The sequence below is a fragment of the Leopardus geoffroyi genome, chromosome B4 (assembly GCF_018350155.1).
Source record: "Leopardus geoffroyi isolate Oge1 chromosome B4, O.geoffroyi_Oge1_pat1.0, whole genome shotgun sequence".
Lineage (NCBI taxonomy): Eukaryota > Metazoa > Chordata > Mammalia > Carnivora > Felidae > Leopardus > Leopardus geoffroyi.
In genome coordinates, this window is record NC_059341.1 from 142,123,084 (window position 1) to 142,145,959 (window position 22,876).

The 22,876-nt window shown below is 46.2% G+C and overlaps 1 protein-coding gene across 3 annotated transcripts in view; it reads left to right on the forward strand.

Moving 5' to 3' along the window:
* The first annotated feature begins 435 nt into the window (after positions 1-435).
* The window catches only part of MOV10L1 (Mov10 like RISC complex RNA helicase 1), a 73,224-nt gene continuing 50,783 nt past the window's right edge, over positions 436-22,876 (forward strand). For 2 of the 3 annotated variants that reach the window (XM_045462617.1, XM_045462618.1), the window contains exons 1-5: positions 437-651; positions 2,129-2,313; positions 13,349-13,511; positions 20,335-20,447; positions 21,001-21,188. In XM_045462617.1, the coding sequence (XP_045318573.1) occupies positions 552-651; positions 2,129-2,313; positions 13,349-13,511; positions 20,335-20,447; positions 21,001-21,188 (749 nt within the window). In that variant the 5' untranslated portion in view covers positions 437-551. Of the gene's footprint in view, positions 652-2,128; positions 2,314-13,348; positions 13,512-20,334; positions 20,448-21,000; positions 21,189-22,876 lie in introns of all 3 variants that reach the window. The other variant, XM_045462619.1, reaches the window with a different exon arrangement.

Below are 22,876 nucleotides of genomic sequence, written 5' to 3' on the forward strand. Positions count from 1 at the left end.
AAGAGACGGATGAAGTCGGGGAAACTCTGGCCCGGAGGCGCAGGGGGCGGTCGGCGCGGCAGAGTCAGGGACACCGGCTCCTACCAACAGCCCCAGACTGGAGAAGGGCACGGCCACCAGCATTCGAGAAAACTCCACCGGCGGCACACGACGGACTCCAGAAGGTCGGAAACAGAACCGCCTCGCGGCGGAGAGGTGCGCGCTGAAGGGAGGCGGACGGACACGTAGGCCGCGCGCACGCAAAGGCCCCGCCCACCGCGTGACAGCGCGTGGCCCTCTCGCCCACCTGGCACCTCGCCTAGCTGAGCCGCGTGTCAACCGTCGCCAACGGCCAACCGCCGACTACTAACGGTCGTGGCGCACGCAGCAACCCCATTGGCCGAGACAGCGGGCGCCTGCGCAGGCGCGGGCGGAGAGAGCCCATTGGCCGAAGTCTCAAAGCGGGAGGGGGGGCGAGAGAGCGGGTGCGCAGGCGCAGGCGCGACAAGTCCATTGGTCCTGGGCAGCGGACCGCTTGCCCGCGTGAGGACATCTAGAGAGGTGGCAGGGCCATGCTGCGCCTCGCGGCCAAGCTGGTGGCGTTCTTCTGGAGGAGGGCGGACGGCTCCGAGGGGGAGGAGGCCGGGCAGCCGGGGCCCGAGCTCGCGGAAGGTGCCTGGGGGTAGGGCCCGGGGCCTGGGTGTCCCGGGGTGTGTTGCTCGAGCCGCCGGAGCCTGAGGCCAAACAGAATGCAGGGCTGTTCGGAAGTGGGAGGAGGGGGACGGGAGCCGGAGGTCGTGAGGTCGTGGTCCCGGGGTCCCTGATGGAGTTTCCGGCCGCGAGCCGCTGTGCATCGTGAGCGCGCTCTGAGAGATGCTGCCGCCTATCCTTCGCTCTTTGAGGTCAAAGCGAAGGTATGACCGTAGCTGAGCAAGGCCTCGTGTGGACTATGATTTAGGGCGTTGGTCTTCCTTTGGGTTTGCGCCGCCTCCGGGTCCTTCTTGTTTCCGCTTTTAAGTGTTAAGCGCGGCGGGCTTTCTCGTTTCTGTCGTCACTGCCACTTGCGGTTGCGTGTTTGGAAAGCTCTGAAAAGTGCAGCCCGAGCTGTCCCAGGTTGTCCTTTCGCAGTTCAGCCTGATCCGTCGCAGTTGTCCTTTCGCAGTCCTATGTTGTCCTGCCTTTCCTCTCGAGAAGGCCTTTGAGGCTCTCTTGGTCCGGTCTGGACTGTGTTGGGACTCTGGTACCTGGTGACCTTGAGCTGACTGGACTCAGGGTGCTGATTGTGCAGTCGCTTTCTCTGGCCAAAGACGTGACGTCCTCCTGAGAAGGGCCCGAAGCCGCAGCCGGCGCGTTAGGAGTTGAGGGCAGCGCGCTGCGAGCCGTATGTACTCAGACCTGCTGACGCCCGCATCGCCGTCTATAACCTGGAGCCAGTCCCTTCAATCAGCCCGGGGCCTGCCGGTTAAATCCGGGCTGGGAACCTCGGCCGGAGCTCCCGCGCCGGGCTTGCTGGCGGTGGTGGGGAGGCGCGCCGCGTGGACGGGCGCGTGCCCTGTCTCTGGGCCAGACTTCACCCCAAGCCCGGAATCTCCTGGAGCACCTCGTTTGGGGAGGGGACACAGAATCTGCTAACGCCGTTGCCGGCGGGATTGGAGAGGCGGGAGGGTGGTAATCCCAGCACAGGGCGATGGTTCTCCAGACGCCAGCGTAGGACAGTGGTGCTTTATAACCTGGGCCGGCCGCTCGCCTCCGCCACCCAGACAGCTGTCTTGGGTGGAGACTGTAACTGTCTCCACTTTACAATTGGGAAGAGGCCCAGCACGGTTAATGGGGAAGGACCTAGCCCAGAGATAAAGTGGCAGCAGGAGAGCTGGGATTCAAACCCAGGTGGTGTGGCTCTCGAGTCTGAGCTCTCCCCACTGAGTCTGCTGCCTGTGACACCCCTCAGAGGAACTTGGGCAGTCTACCTCAAAAACCCTGCTTTCTGAAGACCAACCCCCCCCCCCCCCCCCCCCCCCCCCCCCCCCACTGCAGAGGGTTCCAAACTTCCTAGATGCGCCTGTCCTCCATCTTTCTCTGGTGGGGCTTAATTATAGGGTGGGCTTGCTTTACTCATGGGCCTTGTAACGTCTTTGTTCATGCATCTCAGGTGACGCCAAGCTGAAAACCGTCCAGGGTGTCGTGACAAGGTACTGCGGCGATTATGGCATGATTGATGATTTGATCTACTTCTCCAGTGAGGCTGTGACTAGCAAAGTGCTTCTGAATGTTGGACAGGAAGTTATTGCACTTGTGCAAGAAGATAAAGTGTCGAGTGGACTGAGAGCAATTAGGGTAAGGCCTGAGTTGTTTGTGAAGTCTGTCTTCACCATGGGGTTTTATGTTTCCATCCCTTTTTTTTTTTTTCAATTAAAAAAATTTTTCATGTTTATTTATTTTTGAGACAGAGACAGAGCGCAAGGGGGGAGGGGCAGAGAGAGGGAGACAGATTCCGAAGCAGGCTTCAGCTCTGAGCTTCCACACAGATCCTGACACAGGGCTCCAATCCCCGAACAATCATGACCTGAGCCAAAGTCAGATGCTTGATCAACTGAGCCACCCAGGTGCCCATCCATCCTTCTGTTTAGTTAACCTCTTACAGACAACGTGGGAGAGACAGGGAGTGGAATGTACCTTCTTGGGGCTGCTTTCGTTTTTATAATGATTTCTGCCTTAAAAAACCAACAGTGGTCATCATATGTTATTCAGACTACAGAAATTTGTAATTTAGGAAGTAAAGCTCATTGGTAATTTTATGCTCTGGAAAAGAACACTTAACATTTCTATTTCTTTTTTTAATGCTTATTTATTTTGAGAGAGCGTGCACACGCATGCACAAGTGAGGGAGGGGCAGAAAGAAAGAATGAATCCCAGGTGGGCTCTGCACCATTATTAGTGCAGAGCCAGATTCAGGGCTCAATCCCACAAACTGTGAGATCGTGACCTGAGCCAGTTATCAAGAGTCGGACACCCAACTGACTGAGCTACCCAGGAGCCCCAACATGAGTATTTCTTACAGTCTTTTAAAAATTTGTTAAAAATGTTAATCATTAGGGTGCCTGGCTGGCTCGGTCAGTGGAGAGTGCAACTCTTTTTGTTGTTGTTGTTACTTTCTATAATTTACATATTTTTTATAATGTACATCCAAGTTAGCACGTGATTTCAGGAGTAGATTCCTTAAGCCCCTTACCTATTTAGCCCACCCCCCCACAACCTCTCCAGCAACCCCTGTTTGTTCTCTGTATTTGAGTCTTTTATGTTTTGTTTTTATGTTTTGCTTCCCTTCCCTTATGTTCATCTGTTTTGTATCTTAAAGTCTTCATATGAGTGAAGTCACATGATATTTGTTTTCCTTTGACTAATTTCGCTTAGCATAATATCCTCTGGTTCCATCCTTGTAGTTACAAATGGCAAGATTTCGTTCTTTTTTATTGCCAATATTCCATTGTATATATATACCACATCTTCTTTATCCATTCATCCATCAATGGACATTTGGGCTCTTTCCACACTTTGGCTATTGTTGGTAGCGGTGCTATAAACATTGGGGTGCATCTGCCCCTTCAAAACAGCATACCTGGATCCCTTTGGTAAATACCTAGTAGTGTAATTGCTGGGTCATAGGGTAGTTCTATTTTTAATTTTTTGAGAACCTCCATGCTGTTTTCCAGAGTGGCTGCACCAGTTTGCATTCCCACCAGCAGCGCAAAAGAGATCTCTTTCTCCGCATCCTCCCGGACATCTGTTGTTGCCTGAGTTGTTAATGTTAGCCATTCTGAGGTGTGAGGTGGTATCTCATTGTGGTTTTGATTTGTATTTCCCTGATGATGAGTGACGTTGAGCATTTTTTTCGTGAGTCGGTTGGCCATCTGGATGTCTTTGGAGAAGTGTCTATGTCTTTTTCCCATTTCATCACTGGATTTGTTTTTTGGGTGTTGGGTTTGATAAGTTCTTTATAGATTTTGGATACTAACCCTTTATCTGTTATGTCATTTGCACATATCTTTTCCCATTCCAGTGGTTGCCTTTTAGTTTTGCTGATTGTTTCCTTCTCTGTGCAGAAGCTTTTATTTTGATGAGGTCCCAATAGTTCATTTTTGCTTTGGTTTCCCTTGCCTCTGGAGACATGTTGAGTAAGAAGTTGCTGCAGTCAACGTCAAAGAGGTTTTTGCCCACTTTCTCCTTGAGGATTTTGATGGCTTTCTGTCTTACATAGAGGTCTTTCATCCATTTTGAGTTTATTTTTGTGTCTGGTGTAAGAAAGTGGTCCAGGTTCATTTTTCTGCCTGTCGCTGTCCTGTTTTCCCAGCACTATTTGCTGAAGAGACTGTCTTTATTTCATGGATATTCTTTCCTGCTTTGTCAAAGATTAGGTGGTCACACGTCTCCGGGTCCATTTCTGGGTTCTCTATTCTGTTCCATTGATCTGAGTATCTGTTTTTGTGCCAGTACCATACTGTCTTGATGATTACAGCTTTGTAGAATAGCTTGAAGTCTGGGATTGTGATGCCTCCTGCTTTGGTTTTCTTTTTCAAGATTGCTTTGGCTAATTGGGGTCTTTTGTGGTTCCATACAAATTTAGGATTGTTTGTTCTAGTTCTGTGAGGAATGTGTTATTTTGATAATGTAGATTGTTTTGGGTAGTATTGACATTTTAACTATATTTGTTCTTCCTATCCAGGAGCTTGGAATATTTTTCCACTTTTTGTGTCTTTTTCAATTTCTTTCATAAGTTTTCTATAGTTTTCAGTGTGTAGATTTTTCACTTCTTTGGTTGGATTTATTCTTAGGTATTTTATGGGTTTTAGTACAATTATAAATGGGATCAGTTCCTTGATTTGTGTTTCTATTGCTTCATTATTGGTGTATAGGAATGCAACTGATTTTTGTGCATTGATTTTATATTTTGTGATTTTGCTGAATTCGTTGATTACTTCTAGCAGTTTATTGGTGGAATTTTTTGGGTTTTCCATATAGAGTATTATGTCATCTGTGAAGAGTGAAAGTCTGACCCCCTCCTGGCCAATTTGGATGCCTTTTATTTCTTTGTGTTGTCTGATTGCTGAGGCTAAGGCTTCCAATACCATGTTGAATAACAGTGGCGAGAGTGGACATCCCTGTCTTGTTCCTGACCTTAGGGGGAAAGCTCTCAGTTTTTCCCCATTGAGGATATTAGCGGTGGGTCTTTCATATATGGCTTTTATGATCTTGAGGCATGATCCTTCTGTTCTTACTTTCTTGAGGGTTTTTATCAAGAAAGGATGCTGTATTTTGTCGAATGCTTTCTCTGCACCTATTGACAGTATCACGTGGTTCTTGTCCTTTCTTTTATTGATGTGATGAACCAGCCCTGCATCCCAGGTATACATCCCACTTGATCCTGGTGAATAATTTTTTTAATGTATTATTTGATCCAGTTGGCTAGTATTTTGTTGAGGATTTTTGCATCCATGTTCATCAGGGAAATTGGTCTATGGTTCTCCTTTTTTAGGTGTCCTTTTAGGGAATCAAGGTAATGTTGGCTTCATAGAAAGAGTTTGAAAGTTTTCCTTCCGTTTCTGTTTTTTGCAACAGCTTCAAGAGAATAGGTGTTAACTCTTCTTTAAATGTTTGGTAGAATTCCCCTGGAAAGGCATCCGGCCCTGGGCCCTTGTTTTTTGGGACATTTTTTACTACTAATTCAATTTCTTTACTGGTTGTGGGTCTGTTCAAATTTTCTATTTCTTCCTGTTTCAGTGGTTTATATGTTTCTAGGAATTTGTCCATTTCTTCCAGATTGCCTATTTTGTCGGCATAAAATTCTTCGTAATATTCTCTTACTTTGTTTGTATTTCTGCCGTGTTGATGTGATCTCTCCTCTTTCGTTCTTGATTTTATTTGGGTCCTTTTCCTTTCTGATCAAACTGGCTAGTGGTTTATCAATTTTGTTGATTCTTTCAAAGAACCAGCTTCTGGTTTCATTGATCTGTTCTACTGGTTTTGTTTTGTTTTGTTTTGTTTTTGTTGTTGTTGTTTTGGGTTTTTTTGGTTTAGATAGCATTGATTTCTGCTCTGACCTTTATTATTTCCTGTCTTCTGCTGGTTTGGGGTTTTATTTGCTGTTCTTTTTCCAGCTTTTTTTTTTTTAATGTGTTTTTTATTTTTTATTTATTTTTGGAGGAGAGAGAGAGAGAGAGAGACTGCGTGAGCAGAGGAGTAGCAGAGAGAGAGGGAGACACAGAGTCCGAAGTAGGCTCCAGGCTCTAAGCTGTCAGCACAGAGCCTGATGTGGGGCTCGAACTCACTAACTGTGAGATCATGACCTGAGCCAAAGTCGGATGCTTAACCAGCTGAGCTACCCAGGCACCCCGTTTTCCAGCTCTTTAAGACTTAAGGTTAGGTTGTGTATCTGACCTTCCTTCCTTCCTTAGGAAGGCCTGGATTGCTATATACTTCCCTCATATGACCACCTTTGCTGCATCCTGGAGGTTTGGGGCTGTGGTGTTATCGTTTTCATTGGTTTCTATGTACTTTTTAATTTCCTCTTTAACTTTTTGGTTAGCCCATTCATTCTTTAGTAGGATGGTCTTTAGTCTCCAAGTATTTATCTTTCTACATTTTTTCTTGTCGTTGATTTTGAGTTTCATAGCATTGTGGTCTGAAAATATGCATGGTATGATTTTGATCTTTTTGTACTTGTTGAGGGCTGATTTGTGTCCCAGTATGTGATCTATTTTGGAGAACGTTCCATGTGCACTGGAGAAGAATGTGTATTCTGCTTTAGGATGTAATGTTCTAAATATATCTGTTAAGTCCATCTGGTCAGTGTATCATTTAAAGCCATTGTTTCATTGTTGATTTTCTGTTTAGATGATCTATACGTTGCGGTAAGTGGGGTGTTGAAGTCCCTGAGAGTGCAACTCTTGATCTCAGAGTTGTGGGTTTGAAAATGTCCTACATTGGGTGTAGAGATTACTTAAAAATAAATTTTTTTTAAAAAAAGAATCATTGGACCCTTTTTTCTAAATACAAGAGAACAAATCTACACCTGTATTTATTTACTTTCCAGTTATTTTAAATCCTCAAGGGGTACAGCATCCCATGGATTCTGTGCCCAGTGGCTTTAGCAGGAAGGTTGCTTCAGAATTTGGCAAGAACCATGCCGCTGATTCCATGAGCATGAGCATAACTTTTCACCAGATTACTCTATCTGGTTTTGTTTGATTTGCCACCAGGAGTCACTGTATTGTTCTTTGCCTTGTACATGTAAGCATATCTCTTGCCTAAATAGAAATCAGTTTCATCTGGAGCATAAACACCTTCACTTTTAAGAAGAGCTGTGTGCTCTCTCTGGTTCCAGAGACCCCTCTGCAGCCAGCAAAAATGACTTTGGACCACAGCTTTCCAGACGTATTTGTCACTTTCAGAGTCCTGTTCCCAGCAGACCTCCACAGGCTCCAAGATGGTGGAAAGAGTAGACCCTTTGTTATCCAGTTAGCAAATATAATTAGTGGATTCTTTTGTTAATTTTTTTTCCATTTAAAAATGGTATTTTTAGGGGCGCCTGGGTGGCGCAGTCGGTTAAGCGTCCGACTTCAGCCAGGTCGCGATCTCGCGGTCCGTGAGTTTGAGCCCCGCGTCAGGCTCTGGGCTGATGGCTCGGAGCCTGGAGCCTGTTTCCGATTCTGTGTCTCCCTCTCTCTCTGCCCCTCCCCCGTTCATGCTCTGTCTCTCTCTGTCCCAAAAATAAATAAACGTTGAAAAAAAAAAATTTTTTAAATGGTATTTTTATGCTATAATGTTTAGAAGTGGAATTGTTAAGTCAAAGGATATACACACCCAACATTTCAGTGGTTATCAGGTTATCGTCCAGTAATATACAAATTAATTTATACTCACAGGAGCAGAATGAGAGACTGCTTGTTATTCAGAGTTGTCAAGGATGTGTATATTATCAGTCTCTGAAATCTTTGCCACTCTAATAATAAGTGAAAAGTGACCTCATAAATTTAACTTGAATTTAAGCCTTGAAGCAGATTAATTTTTTACATTTTTCCCATGAGTTATTTTTTATGTTCTTTATCCCTTTTTTGTTGGGTTCAGCTTTTTTAAATTAAAGTTTCTATATGGGGAAATTAGAGTTTTCTTTTTGGTAAGAGTTTTATTGAGATGTAATTAATATTGTACAGTTCACCCATTTAAAGTGTACAGTTCGGGGTTTTAATATATTCAGAGAGTTTTGCAACTGTTACCACAATCTGCCATAAGCTTTTAAAACAGGAACTTTTTCTCTGGGCAGAATTTTCTGCATAGCTTCTTTTTCAAGCATGATCTCACCTCATCAGCCTGTCCAGTCTTCATTTCTCCCACTCCCCATCCTTGGCTTGCTGTACCTTTAGCAGAGACACTACTAGGATTCAAGTGTCATTTTCATTTTTATTTAATTTTTTAAACTTTAATTCCCATCACCTATTTCACCTATCCCCCACCCACCCACCTCCCATCTGGTAACCATCAGTTTTTTTGGTATAGTTATGAGTCTTATATTTTGGTTTGTCTCTCCTTTTTTCCCCCTTAGCTCATTTGTGTTTTAAATTCTGCATATGAGTGAAATCATATTGTATGTCTTTTCCTAGGTGACTTCTTTTATTTACCGTTATGCCGTATCTTTACCCATGTTGTTGTGAATGATAAGATTTCATTTTTTTTATGGCTGAGTAAATTTTCGCTGTATGTATTTACTACATCTTCTTTATGCGTTCATCGGTCGGTGGACACTTGAGCTCCTTCCATGTTTTGGCTCTCGTAGCTAATGCTGCTATAAAGCTGGGGGATACGTGTATCCCTTTAAATTAGGGTATTTGTGTTTTGGGGGTAAATACCCAGTAGTGTGATTCCTGGATCATAGGGTAATTCTGTTTTTAACTTTTCAACGTTTATTTATTTTTGGGACAGAGAGAGACAGAGCATGAACGGGGGAGGGGCAGAGAGAGAGGGAGACACAGAATCGGAAACAGGCTCCAGGCTCTGAGCCATCAGCCCAGAGCCCGACGCGGGGCTCGAACTCCCGGACCGCGAGATCGTGACCTGGCTGAAGTCGGACGCCCAACCGACTGCGCCACCCAGGCGCCCCAGTTTTTAACTTTTCGAGGAACCTTCACACTGTCTTCTACGGTGGCTGCACCAGTTTCCATTCCGACCAACAATGCAAGAAGGGTTCCCGTTTCTCCACAGCCTCGCCAACACCTTTTGTTTCTTGTGTTGTTGATTTTAGCCGTTCTGATAGGTGTGAGGTGGTATCTCATGGTTTTGATTTGTATTTCCCTGACGATGAGTGATGTTGAGCATCTTTTCAAGTGTCTGTTGGCCATCCGGATGTCTTCTCTGGGGAAATGTCTTTTCTTGGTTTCTGTTCTTAGCTCATCAGTAGATTCCTGATTCACTTGAACAATATGCTTACACCTTTGCTTGATTTACCAATGTTAGGTAGTATTGACTGATTTCATGAAGGATGTGCAATTTCTTTGCATATTTTTATGTAGGTTTTATTGTGGTAAAATATACATACATTTACCATTTTAATCATCTGTAGGTGTACAGTCCAGTGACATTAAGAACATTCATGTTGTGCACCCGTTACCACTATTTTCACAACTTTTTCATCATCCCTAAAACAAGAATTTGCTATTCTACTTCCTGTCTCTGAATTTGACACTTCTAGTATCTCAGTGGAAGCATGTGATTGTTGCCCGTTTGTGTTTGCATTATCAAACTTTGCAGAATATTTTCAAGGTTTACCCATGTAACATGTATCAGAATTTTATTACTTTTGATGGTTGGATAATATTCCATTGTGTGTATAGACTACACTTTGTACACTCATCTGTTGTATTTTAATTTTATGATATTTATTTATTTTTGAGAGAGACAGAGCATGAGCAGAGGAGGGGCAGAGAGAGGGAGACACAGAATCTGAAGCAGGCTCCAGGCTCCGAGCTGTCAGCACAGAGCCTGACGCGGGGCTCGAACTCATGAACCGTGAGATCATGACCTGAGCCGAAGTCGGACGCTCAACCAACTGAGCCACCCAAGCGCCCCTGTACACCCACCTGTTGATGAACACTTGGGATGTTTCTGCCTTTTGGTTATTCTGAATAGTGCTGCTGTGAACAGGTGTCTTAGAGTCCTTGTTCTCTTTTGGGTATATACCTTGGAGTGGAATTGCAGAGTCATATAGTAATTTTGTGTTTAGCTTTTTGAGGAAACAGTAAACTTTCCGTAGTAGAGACACCATTTTATATTCCCCCCAGTAATGCACAGGGATTACAGTTACTTTACGTTCTTTTTTTTTTTTTTTTTTTTTTTTTTTTAATTTTTTTTTTTCAACGTTTATTTATTTTTGGGACAGAGAGAGACAGAGTATGAACGGGGGAGGGGCAGAGAGAGAGGGAGACACAGAATCGGAAACAGGCTCCAGGCTCTGAGCCATCAGCCCAGAGCCTGACGCGGGGCTCAAACTCCCGGACCGCGAGATCGTGACCTGGCTGAAGTCGGACGCTCAACCGACTGCGCCACCCAGGTGCCCCGACTTTACGTTCTTTTCACAGTAGCCATCCTAGTGGATACAAAGTGGTATCTTATTGTGGTTTTGACTTGCCTTTCCCTAATAATCATTGATGTTGAACATCTTCTCATATGCTTATTGGCCATTTATCTGTCATCTTTTTTTTTTTTTTTTTAATTTTTTTTAAACTTTTTTTTTTTCAACGTTTATTTATTTTTGGGACAGAGAGAGACAGAGCATGAACGGGGGAGGGGCAGAGAGAGAGGGAGACACAGAATCGGAAACAGGCTCCAGGCTCTGAGCCATCAGCCCAGAGCCCGACGCGGGGCTCGAACTCCTGGACCGCGAGATCGTGACCTGGCTGAAGTCGGACGCTTAACCGACTGCGCCACCCAGGCGCCCCATTATCTGTCATCTTTCAAGAAATGTTTATTTAAGTCCTTTAACCATATTTTAATTGTCTTGTTTATTTTCTTGTTCAGTTAGAGAAGTTCTTTACAGGGGTTCCTGGGTGGTTCAGTCAGTTAAGTGGCCGACTTCGGTTCAGGTCCTGATCTCACAATTCGTGAGTTCAAGCCCCGCATCAGGATCTGTGCTGACAGCTCAGAGCCTGAAGCCTGTTTCAGATTCTGTGTCTCTCTCTCTGCCCCTCCTCTGCTCATGCACACGTGCTCTCTCTCTTTCAAATACAAAAACAAAAAAAATTAAAAAAAAAAAAAAAGAATTTACATATTCTGGATGTTAATCTCTTAACAGATATGTGATTTACAAAATATTTTTCATATTCTGTGGGTTAGTTTTCCAGTATTTCTTGATAGTGCCCTTCAGTACACAGAGGTTTTAAATTCTGGTGAAATCCAATTTATCCTTTTTTTAATTGCCTTTGTTTTTTTTTTTTTTTAATGTTTATTTATTTTTGAGAGAGAGAGAGAGAGAGAGAGAGAGAGACAGAGTGTGAGGGGGGAAGGGCAGAGAGAGAGGGAGACACAGAATCTGAAGCAGGCTCCAGGCTCTGAGCTGTCAGCATAAGGGCCCGACGTGGGGCTCGAACTCACAAATTGAGATCATGACCTGAACCGAAGTCAGACACTTAACCAGCTGAGCAACTCAGGTGCCCATGGTCAACTTTATTTCTAAGTGTTTTACTCTTTTTGATGGTATTGTAAGTGGAATTGTTTTCTCTTTTTTAAGTTTATTTATTTTGAGAGAGAGAGAGCACACGTGCATGTGGGAGGGGTGAAGAGAGGGGGGGGGAAAGAGAGAATCCCAAGCAGGCTGTGTGCTGCCAGTGCAGAGCCTGACACGGGGCTCGAACTCAAAACCATGATATCATGACCTGAGCCAAAGTTGGACACTTAACTGACTGAGCCACCCAGGTGCCCCATGGAATTGTTTTCTTAATTTCCTTTTTTGGAATGATCATTGCAAATGCATACAGATACAACTGGTTTTTGTAGCCCTTTATCTGATATGCCATCTGCAAATATCTTTTCTCATTCCGTCAGTTGCCTTTTAGTCTTTTTGACTGTTTCCCTTGCAGTGCAGAAGCTTTTTATCTTGATGAGGTCCCAATAGTTCATTTTTGCTTTTAATTCCCTTGCCTTTGGAGAGGTGTTGAGTAAGAAATTGCTGCACTGAGGTCAAAGAGGTTTTTTCCTGCTTTCTCCTCTGGGGTTTTGATGGTTTCCTGTCTCACATTCAGATCTTTCATCCATTTGGAGTTTATTTTTGTGTATGATGTAAGAAAGTGGTCTAGTTTCATCCTTTTGCATGCTGCTGTCCAGTTCTCCCACCATTTGCCAAAGAGACTGTCTTTTTTCCATTGGATATTCTTTCCTGCTTTATCAAAGATTAGTTGGCCATACATTTGTGGGTCTAGTTCTGGGGTCCCTATTCTATTCCATTGGTCTATGTGTCTGTTTTTGTGCCAATACCACGCTGTCTTGATGATTACAGCTTTGTAGTAGAGGCTAAAGTCTGGGATTGTGATGCCTCCTGCTTTGGTTTTCTTCTTCAAAATTACTTTGGCTGTTCAGGGTCTTTTGTGGTTCCATACAAATTTTAGGATTGTTTGTTCTAGCTTTGAGAAGAATGCTGGTGCAATTTTGATTGGGATTGCATTGAATGTGTAGATTGCTTTGGGTTGCATTTGTATACACCAATAATGAAGCAACAGAAAGAAATAAAGAAACTGATCCCATTCACAATTGCACCAAGAATCATAAAATACCTAGGAATAAACCTAACCAAAGATGTAAAAGATCTGTACACTGAAAACTATAGAAAGCTTATGAAGGAAATTGAAGAAGATACAAAGAAATGGAAAAACATTCCGTGCTCATGGATTGGAAGACTAAATATCATTCAACACTTTTTTTAAACAGAGGTAGCAAAATCCTTGCCTAGTTCCTTATCCTAGGGAAAAAGCTTTTAGTCTTACCATCATTGAGTGTGATGCTAGTTGTGGGTTTTTCATACATGGGCTTTATCATGTTGAGGAAGTCTCCTTATGTTCCTGGTTTGAGTGTTCTCTCGTGAGAGGATGTTGTTTTGTCAAATGCCTACCCAGTGTGAGGTGTATTCTATTGACTGGTATGTTGAACTGTCTTTGCATTCTGAATAAACCCGCCTTGAGCGTGGTGTGTAACCCTTTTAAAACACTGCCATATTTGGTTTGCTGGTATTTGATGGAGCATTTTTAATACTTACGTCCTAAGAGATACTGGCCTGCAGTTGCTTTTCTTGTGGTCCTCTTGTGGTTTGAATAGTGGTTCGTTTGTCTTACAGGTGGAAGCTGTCTCTGATAAATGGGAAGATGACGGCAAAAACCGCAGCAGAGGGCTGTCAGACTCCAGCCCCCGAGTGCTGATTGGCTGTGTGACATCGCTGATGGAAGGTGCTGGCTACATCAGTCAGACCACGTACTTCTCTCTGGAGAGTGTTTGTGAAGGTATGTCAGATGGGTTTCTACTTAAATTTAAGGTTAGGTTTTGCGGGGGTCTTTTTCATTTTATGACTGAGATTTGAGATGGCTATACATATCGAAAGGGTCAAATTTGAGCATGCTTTGTTGCGAGGGTTTTAGACTAGAACGGCTTCGCCAGGCACTGGCTCCAAGTGGTGTAGGTGGTATAGACTGCTGTGATTTGTTTTGTGTCATTTGTTGAATGGAGTCACGATCTTCCGGGTAATTGTTCTTTCCACAGAGGTATTGTTCCTGACGTAAGTCAACAGTGTTGCAGACGTATAAGGGGACTGTTCTCACAGTACTTCAAATGGGTTAACACAGGGCTTGGGGATAACCTTGTACCTCTCCACAAGTATGTGTCGGGTTGTTGTTTTTTTTTAGCTGAACTCAAATTTTGTTTTTATATCTAAATGAATAATTTGTTAATGCCATTTTTGAGTTTGACTCAACAACCATTTATCGTGTACCTGCTCTCTCCCAAGGAGAGACAGACCTGTACACGTCTTGGAATTGGGCAGGAACTGGAAAAGCTGCCTGGAGGAGGTGCTTCTTGAGCTGAATTCCAGCTGCTAACCCTGCCAGCCCCACATAGAGACATGGAGAGGAGCTGGAATTCTCTCCACCTTGGCTGCCAGGGAGCCCAGTGCAGGAGGGCAATTAGGTCAGCCCACCAGGCAGCTTGCTTGTCTGCTTTTCTCGGATGTAAAAGCCAGGACTCTGACCTTTATTGATAACCCTAGGAGTTTCTGGAATGAACTTGTTAGGTGGCTGGGATTTAAAATTTTCTGTTCTGTCAGAGAAACTGTCAGTTCTGGAAAAACTGATCCTACAGTTGCTCAGCTCCAAAGGGAATCCCTAGGTCCCCGTAACTATGCCAATAGGAAGTCACTCCCAGACTGGGACATGGTTCAGGCTGCAGCGGTTGCTGGAAGGTACAGAAGTAGTTCACCACGAGGACTGGCACCTGAGGCATAGGTGGAGGGATTCCCCAGCACAGTCTCCCGTCTTCTTGAGCTGAGAGAGTCCAAATTGTTGATGACCTGCCATAGACAGCAAGAAGAACGTTCTTGAACGAGAAAACACGACATGAAGAAAGGTAACGGGAATCCAAAGCAGAGGTTGCAGACCTTTCCTGGATAAGGCCGCATGGTAGAGCTTGTGGGCCACGTGCTCTCTGCTAGCTCCTTACCTCTGGGTTGGGGCTAGCATGGACACAGCGGTCAGCAGCGCCTGAGTGGAAAGGTGCAGGTTTATTTACGAGAGCAGGAGGCAGGCTGCCATGCGAATGTCTGATCTGAAGGTAAGAAGAGGAAGAATTGGGCTAGGTGTTTTGTTCCCCTGAGGGAGAGTCAGAACATACTGTCTCTTTCTTGGCAGCCATTCAGCAGATGTTGGAAGGCCATCTCCCGACCCACTGCTCGTAGAATCTGTTCTGGCGGGAGGGGGAGTCGACAGCACAGTGTTCTGTGCTCTGCGAGAACTGCGTGAGTGACGTGATGGGACAGGAGGCGGACCGGCTTGGGGTGCCTCTAGGGCACGGGAAGGCTCAGCCTCCCTGAGTGCAGAGCAGACCAAGGGCTCTGTGGGGAGGGTCCAGGTGAAGCACAGATTATGTCCCAAGCCTTCCAAGGTAACCTGGCTGAGTCAGTTCAGTTATGTACAGTACCTTGAGCGGAGGAGGACGACAAGATGTGACTGAGGAAGGGGTGTCACTGGGGAGAGGTGGGAACCTGTGAATATTGAACAGTGAAGGTGGGAGGTAGGGTCTCAGGATCACTGGCTCCCCGAAGTCTCGGACTACAGGGGTAGTGGTGGCCACCAGCCCAGTTTTGTGGATGACATTTCAGATCTAGGCCCAAAAATAACACTCATGGGAATTCTTTTTCTTTCTTTTTTTTTTTAAAGTTTATTTATTTTGGGGACAGAGAGAGACAGAGCATGAACGGGGGAGGGACAGAGAGAGAGGGAGACACAGAATCGGAAACAGGCTCCAGGCTCTGAGCCGTCAGCCCAGAGCCCGACGCGGGGCTCGAACCCACGGACCGCGAGATCGTGACCTGGCTGAAGTCGGACGCTTAACCGACTGCGCCACCCAGGCGCCCCTTTTTTTTTTTTTTTTTAATATAAACTCTGCCCTCTGTATGGGGCTCGAACTTACAACCTCAAGATCAAGAGTCACATTTTTTACCCATTGAGCCAGCCAGGTGCCCTATTTTCTACTCATAGGAATTCTTAACATCAGTAGCAGGGCTCAAGCTGTTTTACACATGAATATCCATTGAATCCTTAACCGTTTTGGCCAAGGCAGAAAGGGAGTTAAACACTCAGCCTAAAGCAGGCTCTGTCGTGCTCTGTCCTGTAACATTTGAGGCTGGTCACTCAGTTGTGGTGACCGGCCTGTGACTTGTGCAATGTGTTTAGCAGCATCCCTGACCTCTGCCCACTAGATGCAAGTAACTGCCATCCCAACCCCCGGCTATGACACTCCAGAACGTCTGCAGACATGGCTGCCACATGGCCCCTGGGGGACACAATGGCCCTGGGTGGGAATCACTGGCCTAATGGGTCTAAAGTCTGTACGATGGATCTGCTTCTTTCTTCTTTATTTCCAGGGTGAGCACTGGTCAGCCCAATGGCACCTGCATATCCACATAACCAGTGTGGCCTGAGCTCTCAGCCTGGGTCATTAGTCAGGTTGTTTCTTTACTTTCACATTAAACTGATTTACGGACCCACTTGTGAGATAAAGAGTGAATCCCTTGGATCCTTTCTGAGATCTTTCACTAGGCCCAAGAACCCAATGCCACACACGTCATACAGGGTGCTGTGCCCTGCGTCAGGGTGCTCTTTAGTGACCAGTGTGCCTCTACAGGGACTGCTCTTCATCTGCAACGTCCCTGAGGTCCTCAGATGTTCTGTCTGAAAACCTCTACCCAGTCGCTGGCCCCCTCCTTCCCGGGTCGACACAGATCTCTGACACCCACCCTCTCCCTTGGCCAGAGTTCTTTATCCTTTGGAACCACACGGTCTCTGCTGCCTTTCTGCATCCACCCCTTTCTGCCCCCAGGCCTGCCCAGTATGGACTGCCCAGCCTGGCCCTCTGGCTTCTGGTTGGGATTAGCCAGCAGAAGAGAGGGGAGCAAGGTTAGGATCACACCCCCACCTCACGCTGTGACTATGGCTGTATTCCTCTCCAGTGGCCAGAGCTATAGCCAGGGTGACCAGATAAGTTAGGATCAAGATTGGTACACAGGTGAGCTGTAGAAAGCGGTGTTAAAATTAATTAAAATTAAATCATTTTTGAAATAGTTGCATATCAATTAACGGATTGATCTTACTATCGTGGTGGACCTTTAAAGTAGCTTAATTCGGAAATTGCAAAACCTGAAATTCTTTTTAGAAAAAAAAATACTTGGGTCCATTAAAACAGCTTAATATTTATTACTCAGTCATTGCATTCTTGGTACATAATATCTTAGTTTCTCAGTGTTTGTAACACCATGTCACTGGTATTCTAAAAAATAATACGCATTTTTCAGTGTCTGAATTTTATTTTTTTATACAGTGGTCTGGAATCTTCTTCAAAGTGGTATTGTATGGTTGATGAATGTGAAACTGAAACCTTTGATTGGCTCTCCCTGTAGGCCGTAACGTTTTTAATTGAGGAAATACTAGTAAGCTCAGAACAAGTTCTGCTAAATGTAAGATACAAGTCCAGGGTTTTTTTCTTTTGAAATGTATAACTATCTCAGGCCAGATGTTTTCACAGGTACTGGTTTTTTGTTTTGTCTTGTTTGCCTTTATGAGTACAAAGGTATTCAAGTATTATCATAAACTAAAACCTATCAAATAAGTTGTCTCTATGATTTTTTTGAATGCTACACCAAATTTGGATATTGTAAATTTATAGGTCTCATCAATTTCATTCATTCCATCGCAGAATATCCACTTATCCAATAAAAAGTAAAGGGCTTTGGGGTGCCTGGGTGGCTCAGTCGGTTGAGTGTCCAACTCTTGATGTTGGCTCAGGTCATAATCTCATGGTTCATGAGTTCAAGCCCCGTTTCAGGCTTTGTGCTGCAGTGAGGAGCCTGCTTGGGATTTCTTTTCCTCTCTCTCTTCCCCTTCCCCCCACGTGTGCTTGCTCTGTCTCAAAATAAATAATTTTTTTTTTTTTTTTTTTTAAGTAAAGGGCTTTGTTAGAAGACTCTTTTTTTAAATTTTTTTTAATGTTTATCTTTGATAGAGACAGAGCACGAGCTAGGGAGGGGCAGAGAGAGAGGGAGACACATTATCCGAACCAAGCTCCAGGCTCCGAGCTGTCAGCACAGAGCCCAACGCAGGGCCCAAACCCACAAACCACGAGATCATGACCTGAGCCGAAGTCGGACGCTCAACCAACTGAGCCACCCAGGTTCCCCTAGAAGACTCTTTTGACACAAGTTGGGATAGTGTTGAATCCAATCATAAGACTTCAGCTTTAATCTGCATGTGCCATGCAGGCTCCTGGGGTCTCATTATTTCATTTCCTCCGTTGCTTTGGTGCAGATCAGTGTCACTGTCTTCCTGTTTACAAGCTGTGTCTCCTTTTTTCTTTCTTTCTTTCTCTCTTTCTCTCTCTCTTCCTTTCTTTCTCTCTTCCTTCCTTCCTTCGAGAGAACACGAGTGGGGGGAGGGGGAAGAGAATCTTAAGGAGGCTCCACGCTCAGTGTGGAGCCCAGTACAGGGCTCGATCCCACAACCCCAGGACCATGACCTCAGCCGAAATCAAGAGTCGGATGTCGGATGCTCAACCGACTAAGACACCCAGGCTGCCTCAAGCTGTATTTTCAATAACTGCAACTTACAAAAGACTTCAAAAGCTGAAAAGTTTTGGTTCCACATTTTATTCAGTACTTTGGTTAAATATTCCCAACTGATTTTGAACAAAGCATAACCAAAATTTAGAGGTCTCACTTAAGAAACGAAAAGGAGCACCATCGTAGTTTTGGTTGATTTGCAAAGTGCATCTGCAAAGGTTCAAACGTCTGTGAAATTCAGATGCTGGAGCAGCAGACAAACCAGGGCTGCTAGACCCAGCGGTTTTGATTGTTTTGTTAAGATGACTTTTGTCATTGACGTTTTATGGTTTGGCTACCTCTATGTGTCTGTGAATGCATCTAAATCTTAACTGCTACAGCTTGTGTCCCAGCTCATTGGACACCGCGGCATGTGTGGAAGCAAGCGTGACTTTACACACCACGGTTCCAAGTACATTTCTGCCTGTTGGCTTTTTTAACGTGTCAGGATCTTGTTTGTGTGATGGTGCCTTATTACTGTTTTATCAAAACTTGTTTTCATGTTGTACTATAAAAACAAATAATGTTACCTCCAGTGTTGAATTTCTAAACTGAATTCACAGTGACGTCAAATTTTTCCTTCAACAGAGTGATCTCCCACAGTCTTTACTTTGATTCCATAATTCCGATGGGGAAAGAAAATCAAACTGTTACTTGAATTTGCTTCACTGTTTTCGCTTTGAAGTAACTTTTATCCAACTGACACAATGCTCCATTTTTCACGTATGTCTAAGAGATTTGGAATAAAAATTTAGCAGAATTGTATTAAACAGTTATTTGATAAATGAAGCCATGGTTTATCAAACAACATATAAACGTGTCTCTGCGGTCTGTTAAATTGTGCTTCTGGGAGTGTCCTCTTAAAATACCACCTCACGTGGAAGCCGGTGCTCCAGCACGTTTGTCTCTTCTGGTTTCTTACCACCAGTGCTGCCCCCGTGGCCCTCGTGCTGATCAGTAGATGTCAGCAGATGTTTGGGCTCTAGGTGTTGATCACCAGCTTTCTTGAGAAACAAAGTCAGTTTTAAATTATGCACTTTTGTTTTCTGAACTGATTGCTGTCAAAAGTGTTTATCGCGGGGGCACCTGGCTGGCTCAGTCGGTAGAGCGTGTGACTCTTGATCTTGGGGTCATGAGTTTGAACCCCACGTTGGGGGTGGAGCCTACTTAAAAAAAATGAAATATTTTTAAAAGAAGTATTTATTGCAAAATAACAAAAAGGTTCTAATCGGTGGTAGCTTTACACCAAGCATCATAGCAAACCTGTTCAGACCACTTGTGTTTTACCTCAGGAAGGTTAAGCCATGTCATGTCACTGAACCTACAGTTTCCCAACATTCCCACCCACCCTGCCAGTTGTGGCCCAGTGGCACCTTGCATCCTGCAGGCCACAGCACAGCTACCTGGCACACCCGGGATCTGGCAAGGGCACAGAGTACTCCCCAACTCTCTGAGCACACTTCCCTTTGTCACCGAGTACTCTGTGTGTACCTGATGGGGAGGGGACTCACACTGTTTCTGGAAAGAGTTGGCACAGAGGCGTGCCCACCTAGTAGAGAAGCCACACATGTGCCTGCCCTCCCTAGAAGCTGGAGGTGTAAGACATTTGCTGCTCAGCTTGTTTTGCTGCAGTCGTTGGTAATACTTGTGAAAACAGTGGGCGCCATTTGAAAGCAGATAGGATCCCGAGACCGTACGGCCCAGGTGTGTGACCGCGCTGGCCACAGCCCTCCCCGATTTGCCTGCCTTTGCCCTCGCAGGCAAGAGAAGGTAAAGCTGCGGGAAGGTTGGTCTGGTAACATCGTCTGCTCCGTTCAACCGGGTGAACCTAGATGAGAACTAAGATTGGTAAACTGCTCGTTAGAGAGGACGGAACTGGTTTCAGTGAATCAGAACTTCAGAATGAATTGCACACATTGATAATTACCGGCGTTACCGAGTAAGCACCACGGGTTCCCTGCTTGCAGGTTTCCAGCCCTGCAAGGGAGACTGGGTGGAGGCAGAGTACTGGATCCGGCCAGGCACGTGGATCAGCGAGGCCATCTCCGTGAAGCCGCTGAGGTACAAGCGCGTGGACAGGGTAGGTGTGGGCCCTCGCTTGCCCTCGTCTTCCTGCGTTTCCACAGCCCAGGCTTCTCCTGGGTGCGTTGGGAAGGCAAGCTAAGTAAGGCTCAGTCTTGGCCAAAAAGCCCCCGTTTCCCTGCCGAGAGCACTGGTTTCCGCGGGGACGTAATTGGAGGTCGCCTGGCTCACTCATCCCGTGAAACTCTAAGCTCTGTAGTTGGCACAGCATGTGAAAGTGTGACCGCTGGGACTGAGCGGGGTGAGTGCGGGACTGGCGCCTGCCCGTGACAGCGGGTGTGCTTGGCCACTGGACACTGGGGCTGAGGGTGCTGCCTGACACGCTCCCACCGTGCTACCTCGGCCTTGGCTCCTGGGTCCTTCCACGTTCATGAAATCATCACGGCTTTGCTTCTCTGAGACCAGCCCCCCCACCCCTGCCAGAGGTTGGACTTGGTCTACAGTGGGGCCCAGGGAAGGTGTTGCCCCTCGGTTCAACAAGTGTTTCTGGTCTTGGAGGGAGGCCCCCGGCACGCACACGTCTGAACAGCTGTCTGCTGCTGTGCTCACAGGTCTGCATTTCTAGCCTCTGTGGGAAAAACGGGGTGATAGACGACAGCATCTTTTTCACCTTGGACTCTCTGAAACTTGCTGAAGGATATGTGCCTCGAAGACATGACATGGTCAGTGCCGTGGTGGTGGAGAGCAGCCAGTCATGCTACGTCTGGAGAGCCCTGTGCATGACCCCAGTGAAAAGACGGTAATGGGGAAATGGCTTTCTTCTCTGGGAAGGGAGAGGCCCAACATAAGTGTACTTTAAGAGTTGCTTGAATAACCTCAGGTCATAGCCTGTCCAAATCCTGAACTGGGTAGTTAAAGGGAGAGTATCTTCTGGAAGGTTTTCAGCGGTCTCTGTGTCTGATTGAAGTTCGAGTTAATGGTTCCTTCTTAACCCTTAGTCTTATTGGCAGTGTTCACATTCTGGTGGGTTCTTATATCTTTTGTTCGTCTTTCACAGGTTGGCGTTTTTTTTAAAAGTGTTGAACATAGTAGGTTCTTAGAATTGTTGAATTTCTTTCATTCTATGGCCCCAGTAACCTCCCACCTTGTCCACGTGTGTGTATGACACACAGTGGGGCCTCCCCTGAGCTCCCAGTGTGAACGGCAGCCTTGCCCTGCCTCCTGCCCTGTCCTCTGCCTGCTTTCTTTCCTTAGCACTTAACCTCCAGTGAGCTTGCTCTACGTGTCCCTTAGTGACTCTGTTTGTCCTCTCCTAGAGGATAAACTTAGAATGCAGGTTCTATGCCGGAAGGAATTTGTGTCCTGTGTCCTGCTCTGCGCTGAGCACCTGCCTCTGTCCGTGCACCTCGGGAGTGGGGCCCATGTGGGGACTGTGAGGAGCAGCACCGCGGGGAGTGCCACTGGGTCACGGATGGCACGTGACACTCAGGAGGATGGACCGCCTGGCTCAAGGCCGTGGAGATGTGTGGGGTGGGGAGACTCCGCCATGGGGGAACCTTGCCCCACCCTATCTAGCAATCACTGTCACCCTTGGCCACTCAGTGCCCCCCATTCCCCTGCCCCACAGGACCCTGCTTCCCGCTGGAGAATGACTCAGGCCCACCTGTGGGGCGGTGAAGCCAGATGCATTGCCCTCACCTCCTCTCACAGCCCAAGAAGGCCTGGGAGGCACAGGAGTTCTAGTGTCAGCTCCCTCTGATGGACCCAGTGGTGCGAGCATGAGACAGGCAGGACTCGCTGCCTGGGGTCGGTGCCACGAGGAGAGAGCGGTTCCCGCCCGCACCTGAGTTGGGCTCTTGGGCCTCCTGCTAGCTCTGTCCTGCTCCCACCAGGCAGCAGCCCAAAGCCCTGGGGCAGCAGTGGGCAACTGGTCACTTGGAGCCACCGCCCAATTTAAGGAAACACCCATGTCGTGAAAACAGGCGCTTCCCTGGCTCTTCATTTAAGCTCAGAAATGCTTGAAAACAACACTGCATTTAACTGGGCTCCTGATTGCCCTGGGCACAGGAGGGTTGTAGGACGGTGACCGGTCCATGACTGACCGTCGACAGAAAGCAGTTGCCATCTTAGGCCTCAGGGTCAAGTATATTCATTGGAAAGACTTACGGTTTGTCTCCTCTTCTAGGTTCTTATTGCCCAATCTGGGTTTTTTTAAACATTTGCTTTTTAACATGCCCTGTGGCTGACCGATTTGCTGTTTTGGTGGCTCACAGTGGGTGTGGACTAGCATCGTTGAGTGGGCAGGGGCACCACCAGTGGGCTCCCCGGCTGTGGATGGTCAGTTTCTGGGGAGTCTCCTCAGGTGGCCCCCAGGCTGCAGTGGACTCAGATGTGGGTCTGGGGGTGCTCATTCTCCTTGGGGAGGGTCCCTCTAATCCCAGACGGATCGCGTGAGGCTTCTCCCTTGACTGTTGACCTCCTCAAATA